The 24,803-nt window shown below is 50.5% G+C and overlaps 6 protein-coding genes across 6 annotated transcripts; all 6 read right to left on the reverse strand.

The window, feature by feature from the left end:
* Positions 1-771: 771 nt before the first annotated feature.
* On the reverse strand, positions 772-1,449 carry LOC134659750 (histone H1C-like). Its single transcript, XM_063515443.1, has one exon. The coding sequence runs from the start codon at positions 1,447-1,449 to the stop codon at positions 772-774; it is 678 nt and encodes a 225-aa protein (XP_063371513.1).
* A 4,590-nt stretch (positions 1,450-6,039) lies between these two features.
* On the reverse strand, positions 6,040-6,417 carry LOC134659800 (histone H2B). The gene has a single exon (XM_063515505.1). It carries the CDS (start codon positions 6,415-6,417, stop codon positions 6,040-6,042), a length of 378 nt encoding a protein of 125 aa, XP_063371575.1.
* A 749-nt stretch (positions 6,418-7,166) lies between these two features.
* LOC134659801 (histone H2A) lies at positions 7,167-7,541 on the reverse strand. The gene has a single exon (XM_063515506.1). It carries the CDS (start codon positions 7,539-7,541, stop codon positions 7,167-7,169), a length of 375 nt encoding a protein of 124 aa, XP_063371576.1.
* Positions 7,542-13,961: 6,420 nt separating this feature from the next.
* Positions 13,962-14,639, reverse strand: LOC134659798 (histone H1C-like). The gene has a single exon (XM_063515502.1). The coding sequence runs from the start codon at positions 14,637-14,639 to the stop codon at positions 13,962-13,964; it is 678 nt and encodes a 225-aa protein (XP_063371572.1).
* A 3,438-nt stretch (positions 14,640-18,077) lies between these two features.
* On the reverse strand, positions 18,078-18,488 carry LOC134659799 (histone H3). Its single transcript, XM_063515504.1, has one exon. The coding sequence runs from the start codon at positions 18,486-18,488 to the stop codon at positions 18,078-18,080; it is 411 nt and encodes a 136-aa protein (XP_063371574.1).
* Positions 18,489-19,229: 741 nt separating this feature from the next.
* LOC134659639 (histone H2B) lies at positions 19,230-19,607 on the reverse strand. The gene has a single exon (XM_063515317.1). It carries the CDS (start codon positions 19,605-19,607, stop codon positions 19,230-19,232), a length of 378 nt encoding a protein of 125 aa, XP_063371387.1.
* Positions 19,608-24,803: the final 5,196 nt, after the last annotated feature.

Below are 24,803 nucleotides of genomic sequence, written 5' to 3' on the forward strand. Positions count from 1 at the left end.
GGCTTTCCGACAGGGGCTATACTATACCGGTATGCACTACACTTGCACAACACTGGCGTTAATACTGATCAACTAGTGAGTTGGGTAGGGTGCGTAAGTCTCGAGAGCGAGCTCAAGCGCGTGCGTTCCCCTCAACGTCACAGTTGCGACTTTAAAAAATATCATAGCGCTACGTATATCCTTTTATACGTTCACGGAGTACGCTGATAGTGGGGATACAACGAGCCGACATAACACGAGCCCGATCGACCAATCAACGCCCCGCCCCGCTTGCAAGAGCGCGAATTAGAGAGAATAGAAAATTCAATTTACAAACAACTAAGTATAAATATATTATAATTTTTAATACGTATGTAGATAGATGACTATTGTTTGAAGTCTTGAGACTTTTAAATAATGTTTATTCACGTTCTAATAACCGTGTAAATTCATATATAAAATCTAATTTAATTTAACGTAACGTGACCCATCCGTCTATCTATCGGTATCTAAAAATATATTCGTAAAATATTTGGTCCGTTTATTTTTATATCTTATTTTGATTGATTGTTTGATCGATCGACTCGTGTATTGTGCTTATATTGCAATGAAACAGAGGCGATATGAACCTTTGAATACATTTGTTAGCCCTGAAAAGGGCTTTTTGATGTGCGTTTAACGCGCACAGGCGTATCACGTGAGTCGAGAAGAGGCGACGCGTCGTCGTATAAGAATATTATAGCGACGACAATCGACATCTCCTCTACGACGACAACAATAACTGTCGCAGTCTTACTTCTTCGAGGCAGCCTTCTTGGCGGCGGGCTTCGCTTTGGGTGCGGCCGCTGCCTTCTTGGGCTTCGGAGCTTTAGGCTTCTTGGTCGGCGGCTTCGCGGTCTTCTTGGCCTTAGGCGCGGCGGCGCTCTTGCCCTTGGCGGGGGTGGAGGGTTTCTTAGCGGCGGGCTTCTTCTTGGCGGCGGCTGCCTTCTTGTCCTTCGTGGCGGCCTTAGGCTTGGCCGGGGAAGCGGCGGCCTTCTTCGCCTTAGCGGGCTTAGCTGCGGCGGGCTTCTTGGCGGCTGCTGAAGATTTAGCGCTAGATTTCTTGGCCGCGGCGGGCTTCTTGCCGGCCGATGATGACTTCGACTCCAGTTTGAACGAGCCGGACGCGCCCTTGCCTTTGGTCTGAATGAGTGCGCCGGATTCGACTGCGCTCTTCAGATATTTTCTGATGAAAGGGGCCAGTTTCTCGGCGTCGACCTTGTACTGGGCGGCGATGTACTTCTTGATAGCCTGCAGGGACGAACCGCTCCTCTCCTTCAACTCCTTGATGGCGCTGTTAACCATCTCGGACGTCTTAGGGTGGGTGGGCTTCGCCTTAGGCTTCTTAGCGCCTGCGGATGCGGACGCCTTGGGCTTCTTCGCGGGCGTCGCCGGGGCGGGAGCGTCGGCAGCAACTGCGGTATCGGCCATAATTATTTATTATTATTTAATAACGAAATGAGCAAGTAAATTTAGTAAATCGCACGAACTGCGCAAAGATAGAATACAGGCGGACGCGTGTAAGCGGAGCGCTGCGCTGGCGAGTACTAAACACGTCAAATTGGGGGCGCCACTTTTTATATATACTCCGGCTTAACCGTAACGCAGACCCTTGTGTCGCGGGACGTTTTCTCGTAATAACAGTTCCAACTTTTCACTTACTCGTTTATGATTAAACTAAATTTATAGCGAATTATATTATAATGATTATAATAAAATTACACATATATATTCTTTATGAATTGATATATGTATTTTAATGGATGTTTAAAGTTTTGGAACGGCGATAAACGAATGAGAGAACTTTACTTTTGGTATTATAGGTTGCGGACACCTCGGGTCAGTTTAAAAAGTGATTTTTCTTAATTAAAATCACATTTAACACTATTATGTGTCTTCCATTTAAAAGTGAAGATACCATAGATAGATGTGACACAATAACAACAGTTGAAAATTATCGTTATAATGTTATTTTGACTTGTTGTCTTCACTGTCGTAAAACAGCCGTACCGCGACTTGGATTGCCTACGTTCAGTTCAGTTTGCTCTCTGCTGGTACCGATGTAAAACGGGATAGGTACTTTATATTAAGTTTAATAAATTATGTACTATTATACATTACTATATCGTATTAATGAATATTATTATAATTCGTATTATAGTTTAAATAAACGAGCGATCTTCTACGGGGATCATACAGGTAGAGCGCGAAACTCGCGGAGCGTGCGGTGCGGGCAGGGCATGGTGGTTATTTAGTGTATCGTGTATATCGTATTTATTTATAATAATTTAACGTATTATATTATCGTAAGTGAGGTGAGAGTGGGTGCGGTGATGGTGGGTGTCCCTGTCTGTCTGTTTGTTTTGCGCACTATATGCGAATCATTTACCTGATTGGGCAGTTCATCCCAATCTTAAGTAGGTGGCAGGTCGGATCGGTACACCTAGTTACAGGTCACATCACATCACATCACAGTGCATGTGATTGTTGTTGTTTATTTATACATATTATGGTGTTATTACCTATTGGTGAAAGTAATAATAAGTGAGTGCGTGTGTGAGAAAAATATGTAAATGGATGCAGTGCAAGACATGATTTTCGATTTGGAAAACGTGAGTAGGTAAATACCTAACCTAATGATAAATAAATAAGATAATAGTGCAATGTATGTATGTCGGGAAGTCGGGAAAAATAAGAAGATGAAGATACTGTATGATACGGGAGAGATATATGTATACATATATGTATATGTATCTGAATGTATGAAATGAAATGAAATTGATGCTCCACTTACTACCTGAATAAATTACCCCAACATACATTACATTATTATAGAGAAGTTTCGAACGAAAAGTGTAGTGTAGTGTAGGTAGGTACTACGTTCAATCGATCGAATCTATATCTATGCCTATTTTTATTTTATTTTTATTTTATTTTATTTTATTTTATTTTAAGGTTCACCAACAGTTATTACATTGAGGCTTAAGTACATCAATACAAACTTAAATAACATGCTGAATGTATAACTAATTACTGGTAAACACCACATGCAAAAATTAAAAAAGCAAATTCAACAACAAAGCCACATTTGAACACCTTATTACTATAGAATAAGGAGCAAAGCGCAACCACGATGTAGACTGGTTAAGTTATTTTATACGAGTAAGTAGGTACATGAGGTGTACCAAAATATTTATGTATGTAATAAGTAGGTATACTTAGTACCGTGGTTTGAAACCAAACTCGCAACGAGCAAATTTTGAAGCCCCATTTTGTAATATTATTTATCTATCTTTGTACTTATGTAAAACAATTATTGTAATTGTTTCAGAGAGCTGACTTCATACACCTACCAGTACCACCGAAGCGGCGCGGCGAGCGAACGAACGAGCGAGCTGGCTACACATGCAAGTTAGAAAATTGGACTTGCGGTGCGGGGTGAGTCATTATTTTTAATATACGTAGGTACATATAAATAAATAAATATAATATAATATATAATGACTTAGGTAGGTAGGTAGGTAGGTAGGTACAGTATAGGTACCTACTTAGATAGATCGATTGTTTATACGTCTGTGTTGTGTCGCCACTGAAACTTTGTTTGTATTGTAATCGTATCATAGAATTATTTGCGGCCCTGAAAAGGGCCTTTTTGTATTTGCGTCCGAGGACGCGGGGTGCGGGGTGCGGGGACCGACGACACTGTCTCGGCGGGCGGACAGTGCAGCGGCCGGCCGGCCGGCCGGCGCGCTTAACCTCCGAAACCGTAGAGGGTGCGGCCCTGACGCTTCAGAGCGTAGACGACGTCCATGGCGGTGACGGTCTTCCTCTTGGCGTGCTCGGTGTAGGTGACCGCGTCACGGATCACGTTCTCGAGGAACACCTTGAGAACACCGCGGGTCTCCTCGTAGATCAGACCGGAGATACGCTTGACGCCACCTCTGCGGGCGAGACGACGGATGGCGGGCTTGGTGATACCCTGGATGTTATCGCGGAGCACCTTCCTGTGGCGCTTGGCTCCTCCTTTCCCCAGACCTTTACCTCCCTTACCGCGACCGGTCATTGCGACTTGTGGTAGAGAGAGATTAGACTTCTCGAACGGAATTCAACACACGACACACGACTTGCGGCGCGCGTCGACACGAGTGGAATAACTGGCGTTTGGCTCAGGCCCGCGCTATATTTATACGCTTTACCCCATTGCGGGGCGACGGGGGACGGGGTTAGAGATATCGGAGCATTATTATTTGATTTACTTTTCATATAAATACCTACATGTAAAGTAAAATAAGTTCATACCTATGATACTTTATTTAAAATCATACATATATATATACTATTACTTACTTCATATTACTATAACAACGGCGACCGGATCGTGGAAGAGTGCCCCGTAGCGCTATCTCTCTCTCGTATTTCTCCTCTAATATATATATATATATATATATATATATATTTGTAAGTATTTGAATTTATCGCGACCGAGTAAGCAAATCATTAATAATGAATCATTATGTATATTAACATTAATTCAATTTCCCGTCTAGTAATATATAGGGGTAATAAGTTCATAAGTAAATAATCTTACTTACTTGCGTGTATTTCGTGGTTATATAATTTATTTATTGTAACTACGTGCGAATTAAATATATTTGACTAATGATGATGATCGATTGAATAATCTAAGCAGGCGTTTGTTCAAAGAAACAATTGTGAACTTTTCGAATCATGTGTGGCCCTGAAAAGGGCCTTTTGATATATGACAGAAGCGTCACGTTCGCATGTCCGGGACACAAAATGGCATGCGTTCGCGCAGACTGCGTTCGGTGATGTAGCTCCGTGTCAGTGTTAGTGCAGCATTGTGGTGGTTTAGGCACGTTCACCGCGGATCCTGCGAGCCAGCTGGATGTCCTTGGGCATGATGGTCACACGCTTGGCGTGGATGGCGCAAAGGTTGGTGTCCTCGAAGAGGCCGACGAGGTAAGCCTCGCTGGCCTCCTGGAGAGCCATGACGGCGGAGCTCTGGAACCGCAGGTCGGTCTTGAAGTCCTGAGCGATCTCACGCACCAGACGCTGGAAGGGCAGCTTGCGGATCAGAAGCTCAGTGCTCTTCTGGTAGCGACGGATCTCACGGAGGGCGACGGTGCCGGGCCTGTAACGATGGGGCTTCTTGACGCCCCCGGTGGCTGGCGCGCTCTTGCGGGCCGCCTTGGTGGCGAGCTGTTTACGGGGCGCTTTACCACCGGTGGATTTACGAGCGGTCTGCTTGGTACGGGCCATTGCGAAAAATTTACTACGACACGCGTGTACGTTACGTTAACGAGTCACGAGAGGGAATAAACAAAATTTTAGGCGCGAGGCGCTTTTATATATACGCTCGTCGGAAAGGGACGGAGATAGTGTCCGTGTGAGCGAGAGGGCACGTCCCCCTCGCCCCTCTTCCTTTCTCACAGACACGATTTCTGATTAGAGTAAAACTAATAATATGTAATATTATTGAAATATAATACAATACATTTAAATAAATTAACAAATTTGAACCTAAACTCTTACTCTCATATATATATATTATAGCGTTTTTGATTATGATTTAGGACAGCTAGTTAGGTTAGGCTAGATAACATTATTTCACATAGTAAAGTTTAGCTTAAATAATAATTCCTAACTTATTTTATTATTATTGTATAATTTAAACCCAACTGTTGCCTCACGTTGCGCATGTCTGTCTATCTATAGTTTAGTTTTTCATATTTAAGCGCCCGTCGATTACATACAAAAGCTTTTACTTGCGTGTTGATTGATATAGTGATGTTTAATCGACCGATTGACACCGTATGCACGGTTAGAAACTTGCTATATTATATTCAGAACTTATTTGTGGCCCTGAAAAGGGCCTTTTTGGTTGTTGCACAAACCACACTCTCTCAAAGCGTGTCGTCGTGTCGCAATACGAACTATCTAAACCCATCACACTAAAATGTGCATTGAGAAGACGGACCGCATACGAGGAACGACGGACGCTTACTTGGAGCTGGTGTACTTGGTGACGGCCTTTGTGCCTTCACTGACGGCGTGCTTGGCGAGCTCACCGGGCAGCAAGAGCCTCACGGAGGTCTGCACCTCCCTGCTGGTGATGGTGGACCTCTTGTTGTAGTGAGCGAGACGGGAGGCCTCGGCGGCGATGCGCTCGAAGATGTCGTTCACGAACGAGTTCATGATCGACATGGCCTTGCTGGAGATACCGGTGTCGGGGTGGACCTGCTTGAGCACCTTGTAGATGTAGATGGCGTAGCTCTCCTTGCGCTTATGCTTCTTCTTTTTCTTCGAGTCAGACTTGGAGATGTTCTTCTGGGCCTTGCCGGATTTCTTGGCGGCCTTACCGCTAGTCTTGGGTGGCATTGTGATATAGTTAGATGCTTACAGTACGAGAGTTGAACTGGTAATGTGAACAAAAATTTTTGATATTTTGTTTATATTAGGCGCGGCGAACGGGAAATAGGGGACTAAAGATCGAGCGTTACGCCGGCGTTATCTCGACCAATAGCGTTCGTGCATCATTAGCATCGTCGGTTGGCAAGGTGGGGAGTGAGAGCGCGTGTTGATATTATAATAATACTGACGAATTTACTATTAATGTAATGAAAAGAATATTAATGATTTAGTTAACAGATCTCATTTAAATATATATTATATATAATTAGATCTGTTATTGTCCATTTTAAAACTGTGTGTAGGCGGATTAGCTCATTTGTTTATAACTGCCGTTTTGCTGCTGTAGATGAGCAAGTAATAGCTCTGAGCCATATATATGTACACACATTGTTGTATGTTTAATATCCCATATTTGTAGTTTGTAATATTCTTTAATACTTCTCGAAATCATTAGAATTTAGTATCAGTACATAATAAATAAATAAATAATTGATCTATCGAATGACATCATATACGTACGAGTTATGCCATGAAACTTATATAACGTTATCACAGAATCATATTGTGGCCCTGAAAAGGGCCTTTTGTAACGGTCACTCGGGAGGGAATGTAACATAGGCCCCGTGCGATAAAATATACGCAAGAGACGAATGCAAACATTCACCAATCGCCGGGTGATACCGCTAGAGACGTACACGGATGAGAAGTGTGGACACTTAAGCCTTCTTCTCGGTCTTCTTGGGCAGGAGCACGGCCTGAATGTTAGGCAGCACACCACCCTGGGCGATGGTCACGCCGGAGAGGAGCTTGTTCAACTCCTCGTCGTTACGGATCGCCAGCTGGAGATGTCTAGGGATGATCCTGGTCTTCTTGTTGTCGCGAGCGGCGTTGCCCGCCAACTCGAGAACCTCAGCGGCCAGGTACTCCATGACGGCGGCTAGGTACACCGGGGCACCGGCACCGACGCGCTCGGCGTAGTTGCCCTTGCGTAGAAGCCTGTGGATACGGCCGACGGGAAACTGGAGTCCGGCACGGTTAGAACGGGACTTTGCCTTTCCCTTAACCTTGCCACCTTTACCGCGTCCAGACATGTTTAAAGGGATTAAAGTTTAGTTTATCAACACACACACAAAACGTGAGCACACGAACGTACGCTGCTCAGCCTTTAATAAAAATATCATAGCGCTACGTATATCCTTTTATACGTTCACGGAGTACGCTGATAGTGGGGATACAACGAGCCGACATAACACGAGCCCGATCGACCAATCAACGCCCCGCCCCGCTTGCAAGAGCGCGAATTAGAGAGAATAGAAAATTCAATTTACAAACAACTAAGTATAAATATATTATAATTTTTAATACGTATCCCTAGCCTGGTGATACCGTTTGAGCGGGGCCAGGTTCGGGACCGCAGGGAAGGCGACCGGCAGCTTAGGCTGGCGTGTGCGTCGTGCCTATGTAGGCGTCATCCGATGTTGAGTGTTTGTGTCTTCTTCTTCTTCGTCGTCTGTGTTGTGTAGGAGGGCTCGGGGGAGATGCCGAGCCCTTGGCTGGTCCGGTGGCCGCGTGTAGTGCGGCGCGATCCCTCGTAGATGGTCGTGGCTGCAGTTGTCCGCGCGGTCGAACATGCCCCGCGCGAGACGCTCGACGAACTCCTCCAGGCTGCTCCACTTCAGGTACTCGGCGATGGCTGCGTTGGTCACGTACCGCGTTGCTGCGACGATGGTCCGTAGCGAGAGGGTCTCCTGACGCCTCATCTTCTCCTTGTTGGTCCTGGAACAGAAAGAATACCAGGCTGGTGAAGCGTATGTTAGGCGTGAGCGGACGTAAGCTTTGTACAGACCGAGTTTGGTCCGTACAGGGAGCTTACTGTGGAGGACTGGTCGCAGTTTCATGCGAGCGGTTTTCGCTCGCATGACTGTGTTTGCGACGTGCGGTTGCATGGTCAGTCCCCTGTCTATGGTCACCCCCAGGTATTTCACTGTGGGTGACCATGTGAGGGGTTGGCCCGCGAGAGAGGGGGGTGTGGGCAGCGGCACTCTTGCGTGTGGCTGCCCTGTGATGATGGCTTGCGTCTTGCCCACGTTGACTGATAGCCTCCATTTGGAGAGCCAGTCAGGAAGGGCGTCGAGCGTTGGCTGGATCTTCGTAACCGCGTGCTGCATCTGTAAAGAAGTCGTATAGTAAGCGGCGTCGTCTGCGAATAGGGCTAGTTGCGCTTGTCCAACGACTGGGATGTCGTTGGTGTAGCGCACATAGCATGCGGGTGAGAGGCAGCTCCCCTGGGGGACGCCCGCCCGTATTGGGCGGTCTTGCGACTGCGCCGTGCCTTCCACTTGCACGTGGAAGCGTCGGTCGGTCAGGAACGATGCGATGACTCTCACGATGCGGCGGGGTGCTGTGGACAGAGAAAGTTTGTATATTAGTCCTTCGTGCCAAACTCGATCGAACGCTTTCTCCATGTCTAGGAGAACGGCAACGGTGTGCTCCTTTTTGTTGTGAGCCATGCCCATGTGGTGTAACACACGGGTGAGCTGCAACGTGGTGGAGTGTTGAGACCTGAAACCAAATTGCTCCGGCCTGGGTGCCAGGTGTGGCGAGAGGTTCCGGAGCAGCAACCTCTCGAACACCTTTGATAGGTTGCATAGCAACGTGATGGGCCGGTAGTTCTCCGGCTTCTTCCTGTCCTTCCCGGGTTTGGGAATGACGATGACCCGTCCTGTCTTCCAGATGGTGGGGAAGTGCCCCGACCGCAAGATCCCGTTGAACAGGCGCGCCACTGCCGCTAAGGTGTTTAGCGGCAGTTGGCGGAGCGCCATGTTCGGGATCTCGTCGGGGCCCGGCGCCTTCTTCGGGTTGCAGTGACGCCTGATAGTCGCCTGGACCTGCGAAGGAGAAAAGTAGAGTGGATCATCGTGTGTCTCTACGGGCACGTTGAGATAATCTCGAACGTGCTGTACGATGACCGCCGTGTGTTGCGGGTCGGTGTCGGGGAAGGGCCTGAATTGCTGCTCAAGGCTGCGAGCGAGTATTTCCGCTCTGTCCTTGGCTGCGTATTTCAGGATCCCGTCGGTTTCGTCCACTAGGGGTCGAATCGGCTCTGGCGTCGCGCTGAGTTGTCTGCATAACCTGTGGATGGAAGGAACGTGATCAGTTACGCTTTCAATGTGTGTTTCCCAGCTCGCAGCTCTGTGCTCGCTGAGTTTTTCCCTTAACAGTCGCTCGAGACGATTGAGCTCAGTCTTGACCGACTGAGCTCTAGTCCTTTGCCACTGTTTCCTATACCAGCGCTTTTTCTCTAAAAGCGCTTGAAGCGGCCTCGGAAGCGGCTTACGCCGGTCTGTGTGTGGGACCGGGTGTGTGGCCTCGGCGAGGGCTGCTTTGATGTCCCTGGTGATTGTGGCTGCTGCGGCATCGACCTCTTCTGCGGTCGATATGGGACCTGTACGGGGAGAGATTACCATGGCTTCTGTGAAAGCCGTCCAATCGTAGCGGCGTCCGGGTCTGTAGAGTCTCGTCGTCGGCTGGTCTGCGATGGTCAGGAGCACCGGCCTGTGGTCGGATGAGAGATCGTAGAATACCTGATGCCTCATAAGAGAATCAACTCCGCGAGAAATCGCAAAGTCGATCGTGGTGCCTCTGCGGTATACGTCGGCGTGGTGGTAGTGCGTGGGCTCGTAGGGGCCCCCTACGGTGAGGTCGAGGTCCTCTACGACCTGGTAGATGACGTTTCCCGATTGGGAATGCGCGGAGGAGTTCCAGGCGGAGTGCTCGGCGTTGAAGTCCCCGGCCAGGATGGTCGGCACGGGGGAGTCCACTAGTAGTCGTTTGAGGTCGGCGCGCGTCTCTGCTAGCAGACAGTATCTGCTGGGCCTGTAGACAGCAAACAAACGCAGGTTATGCCTTTGTAGTTTGATGTCTACCCCTAACGCGGACAGCGTGTTGGGCTGCGCGACGTCCTCCACCAGTTGGTGGATGATTGTCCTCTTTATGAGGATGGCGAGGCCTCGCCAGGCAACCCCGGTAACGGGGTTCGCTTGGTCCAAGCGGTACGCCATGTAGCCGCTGACTGTGAGCGTCATTGCTGACGTCAGCTTGGTCTCGCAGATCAGCATGATGTCGATGTCCTGGCTGTGGAGAAAAGTACGGATATCATTAATTTTACCATTTAATGTTTCCGCGTTCCAATACACTATCCTTAACTCTTTCTCTTTTATGCCGTAAGAGGGAGTGAAGCTAGCGAATAACTGGCGTTATTGCTGAGAGAGGGGCGAGCTAAGCCTGATTGTGGTCAGGCTTAGACAGAGACTTAATAGCTAGTACTAACTCGTCTAGCGTTGGCCTCAGGGATATAGTTACCGCGGATTGCACCGCGGTAACTATGTCCTTGTGCAATGCTGTGGTGTCGAGTGCGGGGGCCGCAGGGGGCGCTGTGGTCCGCGTCGCTCGGGGCTCTGCTTGTGGCATCCTCTGCGGTTTAGGTTGTGGCTGCGTCCGTCCTCGATGTCCGGTTGTCCGCTGCCTCGGCTGATTGGCGGGTGCCATTAGAGAACCTGTGGAAGAGTCCTCTACCAGGTTGGGCGTGTCCGAAGCCCTGGTGTCGGGGCCTCGTTGCGGGCGGCGGGTTGGCGGGCGGCGTGTGTGGGAGCGGGTGCCCGCTCGCCAGTTGCGCAGCTCCTGCAAGTAAAACTCGCACTGCTTGTGGTTGCCCGGGTGGTCCCTCAGGCAGTTGGCGCACGTCGCTGGCTCGTCCCTCGGCCGCGTGCACTGGTGCGATAAGTGCGGCAGCGCGCACTTTACGCAGCGCATCGGCCGGTGGCATCCCTGTGAGGAATGTCTGAAGCCCTGGCACCGGTAACATTGCGGTGGCCCAGGCTTACCTCTCCAAGGTTCGACACGAACCTTGGTGTTGATGTTTGCGATGCTGGTGAGGTCGAGAAAACCGAAGTTCTCTCGCTCCGTGCCGTCGAGTTGGACGAAGAAGATGGTGCCCCCTCGTCCTCTGCCTGTGGAGATAAGACGTGCGTGTGATACGTTATACCCCTCTTTGGCGCAGGCGTCCTTCACGTCCTGCACCGTCATGGTTGACGGTAGGCCGCGGATAGCGGCCTTCATGGGCAGGGTCGACTTCTCCGGGTGCTTGACGAACTGGATCATCGGGTTGAGTTTCTGCTCCTTGCAGAGGTAGGCGAATACCACACGGTATTCCTCCGAGGTCCTGGGGTAGAACCGCACGCCGGTAGGTTCGACGTTCTCGGTTTTGGCCTCAAAACCGAGGCGTTCGTTGAGGGTCCTTAGGTGGTGGCCCGCGTCTGGGAGGACCTCGACCAGAATCTGGGGCGGTTTGGCCCTCTTGGCCGGCGGCTGCGGCTGCTGCTTCTTCTTCTTGCTGGCTGCGGTATCTGTGGGCAGTGAAGAGGCGGTTTTAGGTGGCGATTTTGCAGCGGCCGCGTACGTGTCGGTGTTTGCTACCGGGGTCGGTAGTAACACCTTGCGTGGAGGCGGCTGTTGCGAGCATCCGGCCGCGGGTGTCGATGGGACGGTTGTGTCCATCGGTGAGACCTGTGGGCAGACGGCGGGTTGAGTAGGTCCGCGCGACACAGGAGTGATACGGTTACATTCCCGTTTCTCCTCCTGTGCCGGCGGGCTGTCCTCCGCCCGTCGTCTCTTCTGTTGGCGCGCCCCGGAGTGCGCCAACAGGGTTGATAATAGCGCCGCCTCGAGCGGGCCGAGGGTGCAACTGTCTAGCGATCCCCGAGCTACTCTGTCGAGTTTCTCGAATATCGCCATCCAGGCGTCCCCGGTCAACCCGAGGCCGGGCTGAGGGCGGCAAGGCGGCTGGTGGCGGCGTTGCGGTGAGTTGGCCGGCGTGCTGAAGTTGCCGGCCGGCTGCGATGGCGGCGGGCTCGCCGCACGTGGTGAATAATTACCACGTGGTGATAAGTCAAGCGGCAATAAATCGCCACGTGACAAATCACCACGTGTCAATTCTCCGTTGTCGCCTGCCCGCCCCGACTCTCCGTCCACGGGGGGCTCGGAATTGCATTGGTCCTCCGCGTCTGAGCCTTCGCTAGGGCCCTCCACGGGGTCGACAACATCGATGGACTCATCCGAGTCACTATCTGAGATCGTCGACCCCGTGTAGCTTCCACGCGCTGGCAGACGCTTTGGCCTTTTGCATTCCGATCCACCTGCGATTTCGTCGAGCAGGAGCAGGCCGGTGTCTGGGAGCACCACCACGTGCGTAGGGCCCGCCGCCTGGGCTGCGTCCTCTTCCTGTGCTGCCGCCGTCTTGGTGGGCGTCCTCTGGATGACCATGATGGCGTGTGTGTGTGTGTGGCGTCGGCGCGTTGACCTGTAATTAATTACAGGCGTGAGTACAAGTAGTACAGCTTGCGCCGGACTGTCTGGGTTTTCACCCCGTTTGTGGTGTGTGTGCGAACCAGCAAAACGGCCACTGCTAACGCCTGGGGCTTGTGTTGGCACCGTTAGGTTTAGCCTGGCAGGACGATCACAGCAAAAGTGGTCTTTACGACAGGGGCTACACTACACAGAATACACAGATATGCACAATCGTGCGTACATACAGACAAAATAGTACAGCTGGTTGCCGGACTGTCTGGGTTTTCACCCCGCTTGTGGTGTATGTGCAAACCAACAAAACGGCCACTGCTAACGCCTGGGGCTTGTGTTGGCACCGTTAGGTTTAGCCTGGCAGGACGATCACAGCAAAAGTGGGCTTTCCGACAGGGGCTATACTATACCGGTATGCACTACACTTGCACAACACTGGCGTTAATACTGATCAACTAGTGAGTTGGGTAGGGTGCGTAAGTCTCGAGAGCGAGCTCAAGCGCGTGCGTTCCCCTCAACGTCACAGTTGCGACTTTAAAAAATATCATAGCGCTACGTATATCCTTTTATACGTTCACGGAGTACGCTGATAGTGGGGATACAACGAGCCGACATAACACGAGCCCGATCGACCAATCAACGCCCCGCCCCGCTTGCAAGAGCGCGAATTAGAGAGAATAGAAAATTCAATTTACAAACAACTAAGTATAAATATATTATAATTTTTAATACGTATGTAGATAGATGACTATTGTTTGAAGTCTTGAGACTTTTAAATAATGTTTATTCACGTTCTAATAACCGTGTAAATTCATATATAAAATCTAATTTAATTTAACGTAACGTGACCCATCCGTCTATCTATCGGTATCTAAAAATATATTCGTAAAATATTTGGTCCGTTTATTTTTATATCTTATTTTGATTGATTGTTTGATCGATCGACTCGTGTATTGTGCTTATATTGCAATGAAACAGAGGCGATATGAACCTTTGAATACATTTGTTAGCCCTGAAAAGGGCTTTTTGATGTGCGTTTAACGCGCACAGGCGTATCACGTGAGTCGAGAAGAGGCGACGCGTCGTCGTATAAGAATATTATAGCGACGACAATCGACATCTCCTCTACGACGACAACAATAACTGTCGCAGTCTTACTTCTTCGAGGCAGCCTTCTTGGCGGCGGGCTTCGCTTTGGGTGCGGCCGCTGCCTTCTTGGGCTTCGGAGCTTTAGGCTTCTTGGTCGGCGGCTTCGCGGTCTTCTTGGCCTTAGGCGCGGCGGCGCTCTTGCCCTTGGCGGGGGTGGAGGGTTTCTTAGCGGCGGGCTTCTTCTTGGCGGCGGCTGCCTTCTTGTCCTTCGTGGCGGCCTTAGGCTTGGCCGGGGAAGCGGCGGCCTTCTTCGCCTTAGCGGGCTTAGCTGCGGCGGGCTTCTTGGCGGCTGCTGAAGATTTAGCGCTAGATTTCTTGGCCGCGGCGGGCTTCTTGCCGGCCGATGATGACTTCGACTCCAGTTTGAACGAGCCGGACGCGCCCTTGCCTTTGGTCTGAATGAGTGCGCCGGATTCGACTGCGCTCTTCAGATATTTTCTGATGAAAGGGGCCAGTTTCTCGGCGTCGACCTTGTACTGGGCGGCGATGTACTTCTTGATAGCCTGCAGGGACGAACCGCTCCTCTCCTTCAACTCCTTGATGGCGCTGTTAACCATCTCGGACGTCTTAGGGTGGGTGGGCTTCGCCTTAGGCTTCTTAGCGCCTGCGGATGCGGACGCCTTGGGCTTCTTCGCGGGCGTCGCCGGGGCGGGAGCGTCGGCAGCAACTGCGGTATCGGCCATAATTATTTATTATTATTTAATAACGAAATGAGCAAGTAAATTTAGTAAATCGCACGAACTGCGCAAAGATAGAATACAGGCGGACGCGTGTAAGCGGAGCGCTGCGCTGGCGAGTACTAAACACGTCAAATTGGGGGCGCCACTTTTTATATATACTCCGGCTTAACCGTAACGCAGACCCTTGTGTCGCGGGACGTTTTCTCGTAATAACAGTTCCAACTTTTCACTTACTCGTTTATGATTAAACTAAATTTATAGCGAATTATATTATAATGATTATAATAAAATTACACATATATATTCTTTATGAATTGATATATGTATTTTAATGGATGTTTAAAGTTTTGGAACGGCGATAAACGAATGAGAGAACTTTACTTTTGGTATTATAGGTTGCGGACACCTCGGGTCAGTTTAAAAAGTGATTTTTCTTAATTAAAATCACATTTAACACTATTATGTGTCTTCCATTTAAAAGTGAAGATACCATAGATAGATGTGACACAATAACAACAGTTGAAAATTATCGTTATAATGTTATTTTGACTTGTTGTCTTCACTGTCGTAAAACAGCCGTACCGCGACTTGGATTGCCTACGTTCAGTTCAGTTTGCTCTCTGCTGGTACCGATGTAAAACGGGATAGGTACTTTATATTAAGTTTAATAAATTATGTACTATTATACATTACTATATCGTATTAATGAATATTATTATAATTCGTATTATAGTTTAAATAAACGAGCGATCTTCTACGGGGATCATACAGGTAGAGCGCGAAACTCGCGGAGCGTGCGGTGCGGGCAGGGCATGGTGGTTATTTAGTGTATCGTGTATATCGTATTTATTTATAATAATTTAACGTATTATATTATCGTAAGTGAGGTGAGAGTGGGTGCGGTGATGGTGGGTGTCCCTGTCTGTCTGTTTGTTTTGCGCACTATATGCGAATCATTTACCTGATTGGGCAGTTCATCCCAATCTTAAGTAGGTGGCAGGTCGGATCGGTACACCTAGTTACAGGTCACATCACATCACATCACAGTGCATGTGATTGTTGTTGTTTATTTATACATATTATGGTGTTATTACCTATTGGTGAAAGTAATAATAAGTGAGTGCGTGTGTGAGAAAAATATGTAAATGGATGCAGTGCAAGACATGATTTTCGATTTGGAAAACGTGAGTAGGTAAATACCTAACCTAATGATAAATAAATAAGATAATAGTGCAATGTATGTATGTCGGGAAGTCGGGAAAAATAAGAAGATGAAGATACTGTATGATACGGGAGAGATATATGTATACATATATGTATATGTATCTGAATGTATGAAATGAAATGAAATTGATGCTCCACTTACTACCTGAATAAATTACCCCAACATACATTACATTATTATAGAGAAGTTTCGAACGAAAAGTGTAGTGTAGTGTAGGTAGGTACTACGTTCAATCGATCGAATCTATATCTATGCCTATTTTTATTTTATTTTTATTTTATTTTATTTTATTTTATTTTAAGGTTCACCAACAGTTATTACATTGAGGCTTAAGTACATCAATACAAACTTAAATAACATGCTGAATGTATAACTAATTACTGGTAAACACCACATGCAAAAATTAAAAAAGCAAATTCAACAACAAAGCCACATTTGAACACCTTATTACTATAGAATAAGGAGCAAAGCGCAACCACGATGTAGACTGGTTAAGTTATTTTATACGAGTAAGTAGGTACATGAGGTGTACCAAAATATTTATGTATGTAATAAGTAGGTATACTTAGTACCGTGGTTTGAAACCAAACTCGCAACGAGCAAATTTTGAAGCCCCATTTTGTAATATTATTTATCTATCTTTGTACTTATGTAAAACAATTATTGTAATTGTTTCAGAGAGCTGACTTCATACACCTACCAGTACCACCGAAGCGGCGCGGCGAGCGAACGAACGAGCGAGCTGGCTACACATGCAAGTTAGAAAATTGGACTTGCGGTGCGGGGTGAGTCATTATTTTTAATATACGTAGGTACATATAAATAAATAAATATAATATAATATATAATGACTTAGGTAGGTAGGTAGGTAGGTAGGTACAGTATAGGTACCTACTTAGATAGATCGATTGTTTATACGTCTGTGTTGTGTCGCCACTGAAACTTTGTTTGTATTGTAATCGTATCATAGAATTATTTGCGGCCCTGAAAAGGGCCTTTTTGTATTTGCGTCCGAGGACGCGGGGTGCGGGGTGCGGGGACCGACGACACTGTCTCGGCGGGCGGACAGTGCAGCGGCCGGCCGGCCGGCCGGCGCGCTTAACCTCCGAAACCGTAGAGGGTGCGGCCCTGACGCTTCAGAGCGTAGACGACGTCCATGGCGGTGACGGTCTTCCTCTTGGCGTGCTCGGTGTAGGTGACCGCGTCACGGATCACGTTCTCGAGGAACACCTTGAGAACACCGCGGGTCTCCTCGTAGATCAGACCGGAGATACGCTTGACGCCACCTCTGCGGGCGAGACGACGGATGGCGGGCTTGGTGATACCCTGGATGTTATCGCGGAGCACCTTCCTGTGGCGCTTGGCTCCTCCTTTCCCCAGACCTTTACCTCCCTTACCGCGACCGGTCATTGCGACTTGTGGTAGAGAGAGATTAGACTTCTCGAACGGAATTCAACACACGACACACGACTTGCGGCGCGCGTCGACACGAGTGGAATAACTGGCGTTTGGCTCAGGCCCGCGCTATATTTATACGCTTTACCCCATTGCGGGGCGACGGGGGACGGGGTTAGAGATATCGGAGCATTATTATTTGATTTACTTTTCATATAAATACCTACATGTAAAGTAAAATAAGTTCATACCTATGATACTTTATTTAAAATCATACATATATATATACTATTACTTACTTCATATTACTATAACAACGGCGACCGGATCGTGGAAGAGTGCCCCGTAGCGCTATCTCTCTCTCGTATTTCTCCTCTAATATATATATATATATATATATATATATATTTGTAAGTATTTGAATTTATCGCGACCGAGTAAGCAAATCATTAATAATGAATCATTATGTATATTAACATTAATTCAATTTCCCGTCTAGTAATATATAGGGGTAATAAGTTCATAAGTAAATAATCTTACTTACTTGCGTGTATTTCGTGGTTATATAATTTATTTATTGTAACTACGTGCGAATTAAATATATTTGACTAATGATGATGATCGATTGAATAATCTAAGCAGGCGTTTGTTCAAAGAAACAATTGTGAACTTTTCGAATCATGTGTGGCCCTGAAAAGGGCCTTTTGATATATGACAGAAGCGTCACGTTCGCATGTCCGGGACACAAAATGGCATGCGTTCGCGCAGACTGCGTTCGGTGATGTAGCTCCGTGTCAGTGTTAGTGCAGCATTGTGGTGGTTTAGGCACGTTCACCGCGGATCCTGCGAGCCAGCTGGATGTCCTTGGGCATGATGGTCACACGCTTGGCGTGGATGGCGCAAAGGTTGGTGTCCTCGAAGAGGCCGACGAGGTAAGCCTCGCTGGCCTCCTGGAGAGCCATGACGGCGGAGCTCTGGAACCGCAGGTCGGTCTTGAAGTCCTGAGCGATCTCACGCACCAGACGCTGGAAGGGCAGCTTGCGGATCAGAAGCTCAGTGCTCTTCTGGTAGCGACGGATCTCACGGAGGGCGACGGTGCCGGGCCTGTAACGATGGGGCTTCTTGACGCCCCCGGTGGCTGGCGCGCTCTTGCGGGCCGCCTTGGTGGCGAGCTGTTTACGGGGCGCTTTACCACCGGTGGATTTACGAGCGGTCTGCTTGGTACGGGCCATTGCGAAAAATTTACTACGACACGCGTGTACGTTACGTTAACGAGTCACGAGAGGGAATAAACAAAATTTTAGGCGCGAGGCGCTTTTATATATACGCTCGTCGGAAAGGGACGGAGATAGTGTCCGTGTGAGCGAGAGGGCACGTCCCCCTCGCCCCTCTTCCTTTCTCACAGACACGATTTCTGATTAGAGTAAAACTAATAATATGTAATATTATTGAAATATAATACAATACATTTAAATAAATTAACAAATTTGAACCTAAACTCTTACTCTCATATATATATATTATAGCGTTTTTGATTATGATTTAGGACAGCTAGTTAGGTTAGGCTAGATAACATTATTTCACATAGTAAAGTTTAGCTTAAATAATAATTCCTAACTTATTTTATTATTATTGTATAATTTAAACCCAACTGTTGCCTCACGTTGCGCATGTCTGTCTATCTATAGTTTAGTTTTTCATATTTAAGCGCCCGTCGATTACATACAAAAGCTTTTACTTGCGTGTTGATTGATATAGTGATGTTTAATCGACCGATTGACACCGTATGCACGGTTAGAAACTTGCTATATTATATTCAGAACTTATTTGTGGCCCTGAAAAGGGCCTTTTTGGTTGTTGCACAAACCACACTCTCTCAAAGCGTGTCGTCGTGTCGCAATACGAACTATCTAAACCCATCACACTAAAATGTGCATTGAGAAGACGGACCGCATACGAGGAACGACGGACGCTTACTTGGAGCTGGTGTACTTGGTGACGGCCTTTGTGCCTTCACTGACGGCGTGCTTGGCGAGCTCACCGGGCAGCAAGAGCCTCACGGAGGTCTGCACCTCCCTGCTGGTGATGGTGGACCTCTTGTTGTAGTGAGCGAGACGGGAGGCCTCGGCGGCGATGCGCTCGAAGATGTCGTTCACGAACGAGTTCATGATCGACATGGCCTTGCTGGAGATACCGGTGTCGGGGTGGACCTGCTTGAGCACCTTGTAGATGTAGATGGCGTAGCTCTCCTTGCGCTTATGCTTCTTCTTTTTCTTCGAGTCAGACTTGGAGATGTTCTTCTGGGCCTTGCCGGATTTCTTGGCGGCCTTACCGCTAGTCTTGGGTGGCATTGTGATATAGTTAGATGCTTACAGTACGAGAGTTGAACTGGTAATGTGAACAAAAAGTAGTAGTGGATGTCTTTCGACGCCCCTTTTGAAGGGGTGTGAGAGGCCTCTTCCGCCTTCCGGCTGCGGAGGCTGCGTCGAATCGCGCCCCACCTTGTGGGGCGGTCATTTCGCTCGTCGTTTGGAGGACGGCTGTGTTGCTGGTGTGGGCCAGCTTTATCACTACCGGCCGTTATCCAACCCCGCGACCCCTAGCCTGGTGATACCGTTTGAGCGGGGCCAGGTTCGGGACCGCAGGGAAGGCGACCGGCAGCTTAGGCTGGCGTGTGCGTCGTGCCTATGTAGGCGTCATCCGATGTTGAGTGTTTGTGTCTTCTTCTTCTTCGTCGTCTGTGTTGTGTAGGAGGGCTCGGGGGAGATGCCGAGCCCTTGGCTGGTCCGGTGGCCGCGTGTAGTGCGGCGCGATCCCTCGTAGATGGTCGTGGCTGCAGTTGTCCGCGCGGTCGAACATGCCCCGCGCGAGACGCTCGACGAACTCCTCCAGGCTGCTCCACTTCAGGTACTCGGCGATGGCTGCGTTGGTCACGTACCGCGTTGCTGCGACGATGGTCCGTAGCGAGAGGGTCTCCTGACGCCTCATCTTCTCCTTGTTGGTCCTGGAACAGAAAGAATACCAGGCTGGTGAAGCGTATGTTAGGCGTGAGCGGACGTAAGCTTTGTACAGACCGAGTTTGGTCCGTACAGGGAGCTTACTGTGGAGGACTGGTCGCAGTTTCATGCGAGCGGTTTTCGCTCGCATGACTGTGTTTGCGACGTGCGGTTGCATGGTCAGTCCCCTGTCTATGGTCACCCCCAGGTATTTCACTGTGGGTGACCATGTGAGGGGTTGGCCCGCGAGAGAGGGGGGTGTGGGCAGCGGCACTCTTGCGTGTGGCTGCCCTGTGATGATGGCTTGCGTCTTGCCCACGTTGACTGATAGCCTCCATTTGGAGAGCCAGTCAGGAAGGGCGTCGAGCGTTGGCTGGATCTTCGTAACCGCGTGCTGCATCTGTAAAGAAGTCGTATAGTAAGCGGCGTCGTCTGCGAATAGGGCTAGTTGCGCTTGTCCAACGACTGGGATGTCGTTGGTGTAGCGCACATAGCATGCGGGTGAGAGGCAGCTCCCCTGGGGGACGCCCGCCCGTATTGGGCGGTCTTGCGACTGCGCCGTGCCTTCCACTTGCACGTGGAAGCGTCGGTCGGTCAGGAACGATGCGATGACTCTCACGATGCGGCGGGGTGCTGTGGACAGAGAAAGTTTGTATATTAGTCCTTCGTGCCAAACTCGATCGAACGCTTTCTCCATGTCTAGGAGAACGGCAACGGTGTGCTCCTTTTTGTTGTGAGCCATGCCCATGTGGTGTAACACACGGGTGAGCTGCAACGTGGTGGAGTGTTGAGACCTGAAACCAAATTGCTCCGGCCTGGGTGCCAGGTGTGGCGAGAGGTTCCGGAGCAGCAACCTCTCGAACACCTTTGATAGGTTGCATAGCAACGTGATGGGCCGGTAGTTCTCCGGCTTCTTCCTGTCCTTCCCGGGTTTGGGAATGACGATGACCCGTCCTGTCTTCCAGATGGTGGGGAAGTGCCCCGACCGCAAGATCCCGTTGAACAGGCGCGCCACTGCCGCTAAGGTGTTTAGCGGCAGTTGGCGGAGCGCCATGTTCGGGATCTCGTCGGGGCCCGGCGCCTTCTTCGGGTTGCAGTGACGCCTGATAGTCGCCTGGACCTGCGAAGGAGAAAAGTAGAGTGGATCATCGTGTGTCTCTACGGGCACGTTGAGATAATCTCGAACGTGCTGTACGATGACCGCCGTGTGTTGCGGGTCGGTGTCGGGGAAGGGCCTGAATTGCTGCTCAAGGCTGCGAGCGAGTATTTCCGCTCTGTCCTTGGCTGCGTATTTCAGGATCCCGTCGGTTTCGTCCACTAGGGGTCGAATCGGCTCTGGCGTCGCGCTGAGTTGTCTGCATAACCTGTGGATGGAAGGAACGTGATCAGTTACGCTTTCAATGTGTGTTTCCCAGCTCGCAGCTCTGTGCTCGCTGAGTTTTTCCCTTAACAGTCGCTCGAGACGATTGAGCTCAGTCTTGACCGACTGAGCTCTAGTCCTTTGCCACTGTTTCCTATACCAGCGCTTTTTCTCTAAAAGCGCTTGAAGCGGCCTCGGAAGCGGCTTACGCCGGTCTGTGTGTGGGACCGGGTGTGTGGCCTCGGCGAGGGCTGCTTTGATGTCCCTGGTGATTGTGGCTGCTGCGGCATCGACCTCTTCTGCGGTCGATATGGGACCTGTACGGGGAGAGATTACCATGGCTTCTGTGAAAGCCGTCCAATCGTAGCGGCGTCCGGGTCTGTAGAGTCTCGTCGTCGGCTGGTCTGCGATGGTCAGGAGCACCGGCCTGTGGTCGGATGAGAGATCGTAGAATACCTGATGCCTCATAAGAGAATCAACTCCGCGAGAAATCGCAAAGTCGATCGTGGTGCCTCTGCGGTATACGTCGGCGTGGTGGTAGTGCGTGGGCTCGTAGGGGCCCCCTACGGTGAGGTCGAGGTCCTCTACGACCTGGTAGATGACGTTTCCCGATTGGGAATGCGCGGAGGAGTTCCAGGCGGAGTGCTCGGCGTTGAAGTCCCCGGCCAGGATGGTCGGCACGGGGGAGTCCACTAGTAGTCGTTTGAGGTCGGCGCGCGTCTCTGCTAGCAGACAGTATCTGCTGGGCCTGTAGACAGCAAACAAACGCAGGTTATGCCTTTGTAGTTTGATGTCTACCCCTAACGCGGACAGCGTGTTGGGCTGCGCGACGTCCTCCACCAGTTGGTGGATGATTGTCCTCTTTATGAGGATGGCGAGGCCTCGCCAGGCAACCCCGGTAACGGGGTTCGCTTGGTCCAAGCGGTACGCCATGTAGCCGCTGACTGTGAGCGTCATTGCTGACGTCAGCTTGGTCTCGCAGATCAGCATGATGTCGATGTCCTGGCTGTGGAGAAAAGTACGGATATCATTAATTTTACCATTTAATGTTTCCGCGTTCCAATACACTATCCTTAACTCTTTCTCTTTTATGCCGTAAGAGGGAGTGAAGCTAGCGAATAACTGGCGTTATTGCTGAGAGAGGGGCGAGCTAAGCCTGATTGTGGTCAGGCTTAGACAGAGACTTAATAGCTAGTACTAACTCGTCTAGCGTTGGCCTCAGGGATATAGTTACCGCGGATTGCACCGCGGTAACTATGTCCTTGTGCAATGCTGTGGTGTCGAGTGCGGGGGCCGCAGGGGGCGCTGTGGTCCGCGTCGCTCGGGGCTCTGCTTGTGGCATCCTCTGCGGTTTAGGTTGTGGCTGCGTCCGTCCTCGATGTCCGGTTGTCCGCTGCCTCGGCTGATTGGCGGGTGCCATTAGAGAACCTGTGGAAGAGTCCTCTACCAGGTTGGGCGTGTCCGAAGCCCTGGTGTCGGGGCCTCGTTGCGGGCGGCGGGTTGGCGGGCGGCGTGTGTGGGAGCGGGTGCCCGCTCGCCAGTTGCGCAGCTCCTGCAAGTAAAACTCGCACTGCTTGTGGTTGCCCGGGTGGTCCCTCAGGCAGTTGGCGCACGTCGCTGGCTCGTCCCTCGGCCGCGTGCACTGGTGCGATAAGTGCGGCAGCGCGCACTTTACGCAGCGCATCGGCCGGTGGCATCCCTGTGAGGAATGTCTGAAGCCCTGGCACCGGTAACATTGCGGTGGCCCAGGCTTACCTCTCCAAGGTTCGACACGAACCTTGGTGTTGATGTTTGCGATGCTGGTGAGGTCGAGAAAACCGAAGTTCTCTCGCTCCGTGCCGTCGAGTTGGACGAAGAAGATGGTGCCCCCTCGTCCTCTGCCTGTGGAGATAAGACGTGCGTGTGATACGTTATACCCCTCTTTGGCGCAGGCGTCCTTCACGTCCTGCACCGTCATGGTTGACGGTAGGCCGCGGATAGCGGCCTTCATGGGCAGGGTCGACTTCTCCGGGTGCTTGACGAACTGGATCATCGGGTTGAGTTTCTGCTCCTTGCAGAGGTAGGCGAATACCACACGGTATTCCTCCGAGGTCCTGGGGTAGAACCGCACGCCGGTAGGTTCGACGTTCTCGGTTTTGGCCTCAAAACCGAGGCGTTCGTTGAGGGTCCTTAGGTGGTGGCCCGCGTCTGGGAGGACCTCGACCAGAATCTGGGGCGGTTTGGCCCTCTTGGCCGGCGGCTGCGGCTGCTGCTTCTTCTTCTTGCTGGCTGCGGTATCTGTGGGCAGTGAAGAGGCGGTTTTAGGTGGCGATTTTGCAGCGGCCGCGTACGTGTCGGTGTTTGCTACCGGGGTCGGTAGTAACACCTTGCGTGGAGGCGGCTGTTGCGAGCATCCGGCCGCGGGTGTCGATGGGACGGTTGTGTCCATCGGTGAGACCTGTGGGCAGACGGCGGGTTGAGTAGGTCCGCGCGACACAGGAGTGATACGGTTACATTCCCGTTTCTCCTCCTGTGCCGGCGGGCTGTCCTCCGCCCGTCGTCTCTTCTGTTGGCGCGCCCCGGAGTGCGCCAACAGGGTTGATAATAGCGCCGCCTCGAGCGGGCCGAGGGTGCAACTGTCTAGCGATCCCCGAGCTACTCTGTCGAGTTTCTCGAATATCGCCATCCAGGCGTCCCCGGTCAACCCGAGGCCGGGCTGAGGGCGGCAAGGCGGCTGGTGGCGGCGTTGCGGTGAGTTGGCCGGCGTGCTGAAGTTGCCGGCCGGCTGCGATGGCGGCGGGCTCGCCGCACGTGGTGAATAATTACCACGTGGTGATAAGTCAAGCGGCAATAAATCGCCACGTGACAAATCACCACGTGTCAATTCTCCGTTGTCGCCTGCCCGCCCCGACTCTCCGTCCACGGGGGGCTCGGAATTGCATTGGTCCTCCGCGTCTGAGCCTTCGCTAGGGCCCTCCACGGGGTCGACAACATCGATGGACTCATCCGAGTCACTATCTGAGATCGTCGACCCCGTGTAGCTTCCACGCGCTGGCAGACGCTTTGGCCTTTTGCATTCCGATCCACCTGCGATTTCGTCGAGCAGGAGCAGGCCGGTGTCTGGGAGCACCACCACGTGCGTAGGGCCCGCCGCCTGGGCTGCGTCCTCTTCCTGTGCTGCCGCCGTCTTGGTGGGCGTCCTCTGGATGACC

Source organism: Cydia amplana, chromosome 25 (assembly GCF_948474715.1).
Source record: "Cydia amplana chromosome 25, ilCydAmpl1.1, whole genome shotgun sequence".
In the NCBI taxonomy this organism is placed as follows: Eukaryota; Metazoa; Arthropoda; class Insecta; order Lepidoptera; family Tortricidae; genus Cydia; species Cydia amplana.

Excerpts from the sequence above, each read along its gene's own strand:
- LOC134659750 (XM_063515443.1), bottom strand. The coding sequence starts at position 1,449 with ATGGCCGATACCGCAGTTGCTGCCGACGCTCCCGCCCCGGCGACGCCC.
- LOC134659801 (XM_063515506.1), bottom strand. The coding sequence starts at position 7,541 with ATGTCTGGACGCGGTAAAGGTGGCAAGGTTAAGGGAAAGGCAAAGTCC.
- LOC134659639 (XM_063515317.1), bottom strand. The coding sequence starts at position 19,607 with ATGCCACCCAAGACTAGCGGTAAGGCCGCCAAGAAATCCGGCAAGGCC.
- LOC134659798 (XM_063515502.1), bottom strand. The coding sequence starts at position 14,639 with ATGGCCGATACCGCAGTTGCTGCCGACGCTCCCGCCCCGGCGACGCCC.
- LOC134659799 (XM_063515504.1), bottom strand. The coding sequence starts at position 18,488 with ATGGCCCGTACCAAGCAGACCGCTCGTAAATCCACCGGTGGTAAAGCG.
- LOC134659800 (XM_063515505.1), bottom strand. The coding sequence starts at position 6,417 with ATGCCACCCAAGACTAGCGGTAAGGCCGCCAAGAAATCCGGCAAGGCC.